This window comes from Durio zibethinus, chromosome 19 (assembly GCF_047325235.1).
Source record: "Durio zibethinus cultivar Kanyao isolate XHJ-2024 chromosome 19, ASM4732523v1, whole genome shotgun sequence".
Taxonomy (NCBI): domain Eukaryota; kingdom Viridiplantae; phylum Streptophyta; class Magnoliopsida; order Malvales; family Malvaceae; genus Durio; species Durio zibethinus.
Window position 1 is genome coordinate 5648870 of NC_143180.1, and position 10814 is coordinate 5659683.

Here is a 10814-nt window from a genome sequence, read left to right on the forward strand (position 1 = left end):
ACACACTGGCCGTTGGTTAACATTAAGGGTAAAAAAAAATAAAAGTAAAAGCAATTTCCTCTTTGACAAAATTTAACATTTCCTTATAAATATTATTGGTCATAGCAGAAACCCATCACTGTTCTCATTCCACCATACCAATTTGCAAGTGTCCCTTCATTAGCCCAATTATAGTTTTTTTTTTTTTTTTTTTTTTTTTTTTTTAAGTGTTGGGGCCACAGGCACACAGTATTCTTCTTGAAATCCAGGCAGTCTTGGGCCACAATCACACCGTTGTCTTAATAAATCCTGAGACGGAGATGGTTTTGTTTGTAAAATTGTGGCTTACGCTTTACCAATAACTGCTTTTCTTCGTATTAATCTTTTTAACGTCGAATTAGGTTTTTTATTAATTTGGAAAGAAAAATCCACTCAGATCTTTTACTTTTTGGGAATATTTCATTACATGTAAATGCATTCTTGTGTTTTTTTCATTTGTTCTTAAGCTTCAATCAAATTGACTGTAAGTCTCTTTTATCTTTTTAAGTTTTGGTTTTTATTCCTTTATTGATTGTCAAAAACCTTGTGTGGTTATCAATTAAACTAAACAATCTGTTTTCTCTCAATTTTCAGTTTGGAATTTTGTGGCAGATTGAGATATAGAGAAAGAATCAGAGTTGGATTAACGGCGATGAGCAATGGAGATTGGTCTGCAGATATATTGATTGAGATTCTCTTAAAATTGCCTGTTAAGTCTATCATTCGTTTCAAGTGTGTGGCAAAAACTTGGTGTGATCTCTTTCAAAATCCCAGCTTTGTTTCTCAGCATCTTAGCATTAGCAAAATGAATAAGCGTCTTCTTGTTTATTATCACGATGATAACAATGATAATATTGTTATGCGCTTGTTTGTTGATCAAACCCTTGTTCCTGACCATGATTTGCACCAACAATTGCCCTCTCATATTGCTGATCTCTATGTTTTAACTTTTTGTGTGTATAATGGTTTATTTTGTTTATGTGATCATAAGAATTCTCGCATAACTCTATGGAATCCCGCCACAAGAGAGTTTAAAATTCTACCTGAATGTAATCAAAACATTCCACCAAAGGTAGAAACTTATATACATATTCTTGGATTTGGATTGGATCTTTTGTCCAATGATTACAAGGTGATTTATATGCGTGATTATATGGATTTGGAGAAGAATATGGCAGGACCAACTCACTATGCTGTTTACAGGATGAGCACTGATTCATGGAGAGTATTGAAAGAGGAAGATGTTCAGTTCTTTCAAGACCTATCTGTTTGTTACAGCTCCAATAACGCATGTGTAAATGGTGTTTACTACTGGAATGTGTTCAAGTTTGTCGAGCACGGCCCAAGCTTCATTGACAATAAGATCCTTGCATTTTATTTGGGCACTGAAGTTTTTCAATTGATAGAGTCACCTTGTCCTGAATCACCTGGGAAGTTGCTTCCGTTACATGATGATCTAATCTCTTTATGGTATATTGAGATGACGGATAGAGATCTAAGAAGTAATGAGGTTTGGGTGTTGAATGATGATGGGCACTGGACCAAACTTTTGAAGATTGAACCTCATTTTGTAGTTCAAAGGACGTTTGGGTTTTGGAAGAATGGTAAGGTATTCTTAGAATCTGTAAGTGGACAGTTATTGCTTTATGACCTTGAGACTGAAGAATTGAGCGAGGAGCTGGGGATTAAAGTAAGGGGAGGTGGGGAGGATCTTCTTCGGGTTTACACTTATGAGGAGAGTCTTGTTGCTATCACAAGCAAATGAGTTGGCTCCAATGCCAAAGGGTTTAAGCTCTAGCCTTTCTTGCCATCTATCTACACCTTCTTTTGTTTAGATTTATACATTGTTTTCAATTTTCTCAAATTGTTGTAAGGACATGTTTATGTATGGTTACTAAAAGAGGATGTTCTGATTTATAAGCCTTTGCTTTTGGAACTACATTTGGTTCTTCTGTTACTCCATTGCAACAGAATGGGTTTGTACGTTTGTGTGTGTGTATATATATATATATATAAATATGTATAGATTTTTTTTTTTTTGAAGCAGGTATCTTTGGTTCTCAAATTTTTCATGTGCTTGGGCAAGAGAACCTCTTGGATCATAGGTGGCACGCACAGATTTTTGCAAGAAAAAACGATTTCTGACCGTTTGGTGAAAGTAGATTGTTCTGAATACAAGCATTAATAAATTTGATCATCGGTGCGATTTGTCTTTTAATGTTCAATTGCAGTGCTGAAAGTTCTAAATTGCAAAATGATTGATCCTTTTGTTTGAACCTTATTGCTTTTATACATTTTTTTTTTATATAATTTTTGTGTCATGTTTAAAATTATCAGATCTAATAATTTTATGAAAGATGAAAGTATTAAATTATGTCAAGAATCCATGTACATCACAATATAGTAGCATGGTAGCAAAAATGAGAATGCAATACCAGAATACTTGACACTAGGTATGTAAAGTTTTCAAACTTTCCAGAAATGACATCTCTTGCAGCTGCATATCTTTTCTTTCTATATCATGAGAAACTTCAGAACCAGTTTCTGATGATGAGTACACACCAAAGAAGTAAGGTATACAATTACTCATTGATTGAAAAGATAACTCCATTTTCCTTGATGAAGTTGTGCGTTGTATGATCCACCACCTAAGATAAAAGAGAAAACTGTCCTGAGATAGAACTATACATATTTAAATACTGAAATTTCTTTGAGCTCAAAGCCATCCATTCATGTTTCAAGAGACCTGTCTCTGAAATATAATACACTGAGATAGAATATGCAGAAATATAACACACTGAAATAGAATATGCAAACTTTTTAGCAGCATCAGATTCATCAAGGTTATCATACAGAGATGTGTACCAACAAAAGACTCCAAAGAGATACTGCTATTATGGATCAAGAGGCATTTGACCAATGATTAATGAACAATCAGTCAAACCCCTATAAACGAGATCATGAAAAGAATTTGCAACCATAATCATGAAAAGATTAAATTTCAATTAACTTCTAAATGCTAATTTTATCGATGAAATTCAAGACTCGTGATGATAGCCATAGTTTCAACTTTCAAGTGTTCCAGAAAGGTCTCTAAACCAGAAATGTAGCTGGATATATTCCAGTCTTCAACTTATACTATATGCTTAAAAAAGGTGTAAATTTTCACCAAAGAGATCAAAGATCTGATATTTCTTCCTTTTTCATTCTAAGTTTTAGTATTTTAATCTTGGCATGTAAATCAAAGTTACACAATAGAAACACATTAATACAAAGTGGCATTGCTTATTATAGGTGGTGGAAGACAGTGCAAGAAAGAAAGGTTAAGACAGTGCGCAAGAACTCACATTGGTATTGCTTAGCTCCAAGTTGTAGAAGTCCATAGCATCTGCCTTAAACAAAGGCCCAGCGTGCCATGTTCCACAATCAAGTTTGAGAAACTTGGGACCTGCAATTCTGAAAACACATACGTCATCAATGGCTGGAGGCAAATAGAAATGAACACAATGCGACTGCACCGCCATCTTCCCCTTGTCACTCTTTACTTCTTTTGAGTCCATTATGGATCGCTTAGCAATTCCAAGATACCAAACATGACCTCCAATGGATCCAAGGCATTGGGTCACACTGGCATGATGAGTAATAGTGGAAAACTCCAGTGGTCGATCCTGAAGGTGCATGATGTAAAACCTATAGACAATTGCATTGGCAGGTCATTATAAAACACTCTAAAATCAGGCAGAAGGAAAAACTGTAGGAAAAAAATGTGACTAACTAACATTTAAGCTATACTAATCTATCGTAAATGATGGAAATCAATACACGAACCAACCAAACTCAAGTCTAGCTTGGTATGCTTATTAACAATTATAGGTTTTTTTTCATTAAGAATCTAGTAAATCATACCATCATAACCACCCTAGAGAACTTTTTTAATGCAGTTAAAACAACAATAAAAGTATAGCAGATTAACTAGACGTCAAATATAAAAGACTCGGCATCTAAATTATCTCTTGCTAATTAAATAATTTTTTTTTTCCTTTATTTTGGTACAAAGGAAGTCACTGTATGTAGATGTTGGGATTGACCTCTAAAACCTATTGAACGGTGGCTACACGAACTAAGTTATGGGTTCATAGTTTTTTTTTTTTTTTTTTTTCTAAAAAAACAAAGGAATTATCAAAAATAACATCAAGGGGGGAATTTCTTCATGCAAATGATAAACAACCAAACAACAATACAATCAATTGATCGACAGACTCATATAAGCTGTCAAGACTTAAGCAATATTACCTGTATCTTGTAAGATAAAGTAATTGAATTATACCCAAATAAACAAAAACAAGAAACTTTCCACAATCATAAAATCAAAGGAAAAAAAAAAAAAAAAGAATTGAGATGAGGCTCTAATTGTATTAGTTTCCTCAGCTTTTCTAATTGGAAAAAAAAAAAGACAAAAACATTAATTTCTAACATAAATTACATTAAATAAAGAAAAAAGTAGTTAAATAAAACCTGGGAATTCCCTTGGAAAGGTCTAACTGAGCATCATTTGGACCAAACTCTTCTCCATCTGCGGATGCTTCAATGACTTGTCCGTATTCTTTGAAGCTTTCTTTGGTTGCTTCTATTGGCTTTAACTTCATCAAAGTTGGCTCTGACTTTGGTTTTGTTATCTCCATTTCTGGTTTTCCCAAACTTCAGTTTTTCAGTTTCAACAAAGACACAGAATCTTTCAATGTCGGTTATATTGTACTTTATTTTGCAGCACTGTTTTGTTAGCTTGTGAATTGCGTGACAGGGATAAAGAACGAATCTTATCTTTAGGGTGTCAATCGGGTTGGGTAGGATTGAATTTGTGTCGGGTTATTCCGACTCAGGCTATTTTTTAAAACATTTGTTTATTATTCTTAATTGCATTCTTAATTTTTTGTAAATTCTTTAATTTTTTATTTTTCTAAAAAATTATTAATAATTTTATGGACGCATTTTAAAATCCGTACTTTGACTTTTTTTTTTTTTCTCATTTCACTTAGTTTTATTTTTTGTGATTATTTTTATTTTCACACGAATAAATCACATTTACACCCATTAGAAAGTTAACCACAACTTCTGAAGTTCAAAATAAAATAAAATAAAAGGATTGATTTTAAGCATATCTTCATTTTTTTTCACATATATTTTTTTAATTTTCTTTAAATAAAATTATTTAATTATTTTTTCATCTCAATTTTAAAATTTTTAGATATATATTTTCAATAAATTATATAACATACAAGATATAATTTTTTTGTAATTTATAAAATTTATCAAATATATATTTTGTATAAATTATGTAATTTATCAAAAATGTACATTCGAAAGTTGAAAAAAATACATTTAAATTTGAAAAAAAAATCAATTGGGATAAATTATGTTACAGAAATTTTTAAGTTTCAACTATGAAAATTCTGAACCATTAAAAACTTATAAGTGGAAGGGATATTAAGAAGAAATAAAAAAGGGTAATTAAATAATTTTATTTAAAATAATTTTTTAAAAAAGTGTATAAAGAGTAAAAAATCGGGTGTAAATAAAACTAAATCCAAACGACAGCGTTGCTGGTTCAGTGTCCGCTGCCAGATTTCCACCCTGGCCGGCATAAAAGACCTGCAAGAGAAACCGAGGAAAAACAGAGAGAAACCAAAAAAAAAAATGAACCAAACAGAGTCAGAACTGCTAAAAACCTTAACGAAAATCCTAACAACCTCAAAAACCCCATTAGATTCCTTAACTCCTTATACTCCTCTCCTCACTTCCACCCTTCTCCACTCCCTCATTTCCTCTCCTTCCCTTTCTTCCCACCCTTCTACCCTCCTTTCCCTCCACAAACTCTCCCTTTCCCTCTTCCCTTCCCTTTCTTCTTCCCCTTCCTTCCTCCTTTCCCTTCTCCCTCCCCTCCTTTCCCACCACAAATTCTCTCAATCCAAATCCCTCCTCCTTTCTTTCCTTTCCTCTGACCCCCAAAACACCTTTTTCAACTCTCTTATTCACCACCCTTCCCTTTCGAAGTCAAAACCCCTCCTTGAAATCTCAGTTTCCAGCTATGTCCAATCTGGGAAACCCCATTTGGGTTTTGAGCTTTTCAGCCTCATGAAAAGGCATAAAAAGAAACCCAATTTGCTTACTTGCAACAATCTCATCAATGGGTTGGTAAAGTTCCCATCTTTGCATTCCATTCAGTTAAGTAAGCAAGTTTTTTACGATTCTGTTCAGCTTGGTGTTATCCCCCAAACAAGTACTTTCAATATTTTGATTTTAGGGTGTTGTTTAGAAGGTAAATTTAATGAGGCCATTTCATTTATTGAGAAAATGAAGGAATTTGGTTGTTTCCCTGATAATGTTACTTATAATACAATTCTTGGGTTTTTGTGTAAGAAAGGAAGGTTTAAGGAAGCTAGGGAGTTGTTGCAAGATATGAAAGAAAAGGGGTTGGTTCCAAATAGGAATACGTTCAATATTCTTGTTTCAGGATACTGTAGGATAGGGTGGTTGAAAGAAGCTAGGAAAGTTATTGACTTGATGATACAAAATGATGTTTTGCCCGATGTTTGGACGTATAATATGTTGATTAATGGGTTGTGTGGTGAAGGGAGGATTGATGAGGCGCTTAAGTTGAGGGATGAGATGTTGAATTCTAAGGTGTTACCGGATGTTGTTACGTATAATACATTGATTAATGGGTATTTTAAATGGGGTAGCAGTGAGGAGGGCTTTCGGTTGGTCGAGGAAATGAGGGAGAAAGGAATGGAGCTTAATCCAGTTACTCACAATATTTTGGTTAAATGGTATTGCAAAGAAGGGAAGATGGATGAAGCGAGTGAAAGAGTTAGGGTTATGGAGGAAAGTGGGGTTTCACCGGATAAGGTTACCTACAATACTTTGATTAATGGATATTGCGAGGCAAGAAATTTAGGTGAAGCTTTCGGGATGATGGATTTGATGGGAAGGAAAGGTTTTAAGATGGATACTATTACACTTAATACCCTTCTTCGTACTCTATGTGAGGAGAGAAAGCCTAAGGAGGCATCCGAGTTGCTACGAAGTGCCAGTAAAAGAGGCTATTTGCTCGATGAGGTGAGCTATGGGACTTTGATATCAGGACACTTTAAGGATGGAAAGGCAGACGAAGCATTGAAGCTTTGGAGTGAGATGAAGAAGAAAGAAATTATTCCTAGTATCATAACCTATAACACTGTAATTGGAGGGCTTTGTCAATTGGGAAAAACTGGGCAAGCAATATACAAGTTCAATGAGTTAATTGGGAGTGGTTTAGTCCCAGATGTAACTACTTATAAGACTATGATCCATGTGTACTGCAAGGAGGGGAAAGTTGAAAAAGCTTTTAAGTTCTACAACGAAATGGTTGAAAACTCATTCAAGCCAGACGTCTTTACCTGTAATATTCTGCTTTCTGGTCTTTGCAGTGAGGGTATGCTGGAAAAAGCCCTTAAGCTTTTCAATACTTGGATTTCGAAAGGGAACACAATTGACAGAGTTACGTACAACACAATGATATCAGGCCTATGCAAGGAAGGAAGATTTGAGGCTGCATTTCATCTTGTCTCAGAAATGAAAGAAAAGAATCTAGGCCCTGATCATTATACATATAGTGCCATTCTTGGTGCTCTCACCAGTGAAGGGAGGATGGACAAAGCAGAAGAATTCAAGTCAAAAATGTTTGAAGTTGTAAAATTTCAAGAACAGCAGTTGATGGAACAGAATGAGAAGACCAGTGAGACTACCAAGGTATCTAATACAGATTCCAATGCTTGTTCAGAACAGATCATTGAACTGTGCAATCAGGGAAGATATAAGGATGCTATGCAAATTTTTGAAGAATCAAATCGAAAGGGTGTTACTTTAAATAAGTCCACCTACATTGTTTTAATGGAAGGACTTATCAAAAGGCGAAAAAGCTTATCAAAAGCTGTCCAATAGAAGTAAATATTTCGTGAATATTTCCTGGCAGTGTTCTCAGGCCAATGTTGTCAGCAGCATGTTTGACTTAGATTGAGCTGATAGGTAAATTATCTCTTTCTTTACTCAGCTATGGATGAAGATACTTTGAATAAGTCCGCCTGTATTGCTTTAATGGAATCACTTATCTATAGGCAAAAAAGCATATCCAAAGCTGTCCGGTGGTAGTACATATTTCTTGGACTTTTCTAAGCAATGTTCATCAGTCCGGCATTACCACCATGTCTTTGACTTGGATTCAGCTGATAGAGCCTTAGGTGTTATTTCTCTCTTCACTTGCTCATGAGTGCGAAAAGTCCAAGAAATAGTTTGGTTTTTGTTCCATTTGCATGGTCAAAATTACCAATGTTACTAAGTGCCTTGTCATTATTTGGCTTTCTTTTTTTTTTTATGGCATGATTTTACTGAGTGGCACTTAGGTTGTTTGCCTTACCTCATAGTTTTCATTGCTTCACGCTGCTTGCATTGTCTGAAGTTTCTGAAATCAAATTGATAGAAAAGATTCTACATACTTGTAAAGGCAATCTGGTATACATATATATTTATGCATAATAAACACATGCATGCATCAGTGAAGCATAAATTATTTTTGCTGTGATTTTAAGGGGTAACTCTTCTGTTATTAAGAACAGAGTATCTTAGTGCTGTGTGTCTGCAATGGGAGTCCTAAGAAGATGCTTCACGTGTCTTCCAAGTTAATTTCAAAACACATAATTCATTCACTAACTGAGATATTGCAAGCTTAATTTCTAGGAACTCTAAGGAGAATACTTATAGTGGATGACAACTAAAGAGCTTCTAGTGTTACAGGCAAAATTTCTTAGATTATCATATATGAATATTATGAAGTAAAGCAAAAGATCCTTGAGTATTACAAAATAAAAAAAAAAGGTTTAGTAGTCAAATAAAGCACCTAGGCACCAGTTACAAATATACCAAAAACAACATTAGACAATCATAATAAGAAAAAATAATAGCTGACACATTGCGTTGATCCTTGTTGGCTGTATGAAAGCAGCTATCTTAAAAGATCTAAAACAATAAAAACTGAGGATCTTGGCTATGTTAGCGGACACATTCTAGAAGCCTGTAGTGGAATTGTTGGCATTAAAATTTAGAAAGTTGGTCATTGACTAATACGACATGTATTATAGTAAGAAAACAGTTTCTGTATTTGGCTTCCCTTGTTCTTTATTTAATAAGTCGATCAAGTCCAAAATGAATCTGATTGTTTGTAATCATCGTAATATCTAGGGCAATGGTGTTGCAACTGGAGAATAGGACTTCACATAAAGTAATCTTTTATGGGTGAAAGTAGCCGGAAGCTGGACAAACATGTTGGCCTCATCCCATATATGGCCTTTCTACTGAATACCTCACAGCATTCACGGCCTCTGACATTCATAAGACCAGGGTGTATATAACTAAGGCTCCGATGGATTGATGTTTGTGCTATCCGTCTTTTGTTTTTTTTGTTTTTGTTTTTTTTCCTTTCTATTCATTTTTTTAACAAAAAGTAGCAAAAGCATCAATCAAAGAGAGCTAAAGATTCAAGATTGGGGAATCTCATAAATTATCTTTTGCACTGATTTCTACATTGAACGGATACTTAACTTAATTGAGCTTCTGAAATAAGTAGCTCAAATGGGCTTCTACCCTGCACACCCTCTTTAACCAAACGGCGGCCGAAGTAAGGTTTTTAACGGTAGAAGAATTTTACTCTGAAGGTTTTATTGTATTGGCAGTGAATCAACGATATGTGGCTATCTGATGTCATTAATGTGTGACAAATACACAGCAATTAAGGAAGTTATGTTAGCAAAAGAAAGGGTTTTGACAGCTGATCTTGTTGTTTAGAATGTGAGATGAGGTCCAAAAAATGAGAATTTACGTTGCAAGATACTGTGATGTAGAAACTTCTGTAAAGAAATGTCTGGCATGGGAATTGTGTCAAGAACACGGAGCCACCTTCTGAAGTCAAATTCAATTGGAGGACATGGCTTTTGGAGATTGGAGATGCTGTAATTCTATGAATTTGAGAGTTTGTATATCTTGAGGAACCTGAACGTTATCCTTGTTCTTTAAATTCGTATACTAATCTAACTTCTTTCACCATACATGTTTTAAACCATTGGTTCAAGCTTCTGTTATAAGCATGCTTATTTGAACACGTGTTTGGTTTTCTGGTTATAGACTTGGACTCTGCAGCAAACCATTTGTATGGTATAATGGATTGCAGGTTGGATTTTCAGGGCAAATTTGCTATGACCAATAAATGTCTACGATGAGCTTTGCAGTAAACCAGTAGCCAAAATAGTAGGTCAAGATCAGTTCAGGAGTTTATGCATGATTGAGCATTGGAGCATTTCCTCTTGCAGCATAATAACCAATAAGGTTCCCAATTATCAAACTGAATTATTGCTCTATTTTTCATGCTTCCCTGAGAAACCCTTTGTCAAGCTTATCAATCTTCATGGAAAGTTGAAGTTTTGCAGAGATGCAAGATTTGAATTGGTTTGTTTCATTTCTCTAATAAATCCCTAAACTTTTGGAAAAATATCAAAAAAGGGGTCATTTATTGATTGATAGTTTCTCTTCCTTTCATTTTTCTCCTGTTTCTCCCTGAGCATATAGCGAATTCTTCCATTTCACTTCTCTCTTCTTTCATTTTCTTCCAATCCAAACAAGGCCAAATTTTGTGCTTTCCTAGTCCATTTCACGACAATTTATCAGTTGGAGACGGTATGGATCTAAAAAAAAGATGTAAATATGGACCC

The 10814-nt window shown here is 34.6% G+C and overlaps 3 protein-coding genes across 3 annotated transcripts; 2 read left to right on the forward strand and 1 right to left on the reverse strand.

Moving 5' to 3' along the window:
• The first annotated feature begins 248 nt into the window (after nt 1–248).
• Nucleotides 249–2043, forward strand: LOC111309837 (putative F-box protein At1g32420). The gene is made up of 2 exons (XM_089748416.1): nt 249–502; nt 613–2043. Exon 2 carries the CDS (start codon nt 671–673, stop codon nt 1781–1783), a length of 1113 nt encoding a protein of 370 aa, XP_089604542.1. The 5' UTR covers nt 249–502; nt 613–670; the 3' UTR covers nt 1784–2043.
• A 321-nt stretch (nt 2044–2364) lies between these two features.
• On the reverse strand, nt 2365–4881 carry LOC111309838 (uncharacterized). The gene is made up of 3 exons (XM_022908840.2): nt 4534–4881; nt 3366–3708; nt 2365–2666 (listed from the first exon to the last, which is right to left on the reverse strand). Exons 1-3 carry the CDS (start codon nt 4698–4700, stop codon nt 2601–2603), a joined length of 576 nt encoding a protein of 191 aa, XP_022764575.2. The 5' UTR covers nt 4701–4881; the 3' UTR covers nt 2365–2600.
• Nucleotides 4882–5643: 762 nt separating this feature from the next.
• LOC111310288 (Pentatricopeptide repeat (PPR) superfamily protein) lies at nt 5644–10205 on the forward strand. Its single transcript, XM_022909598.2, has 2 exons — nt 5644–8082; nt 9292–10205. Exon 1 carries the CDS (start codon nt 5713–5715, stop codon nt 7996–7998), a length of 2286 nt encoding a protein of 761 aa, XP_022765333.1. The 5' UTR covers nt 5644–5712; the 3' UTR covers nt 7999–8082; nt 9292–10205.
• Nucleotides 10206–10814: the final 609 nt, after the last annotated feature.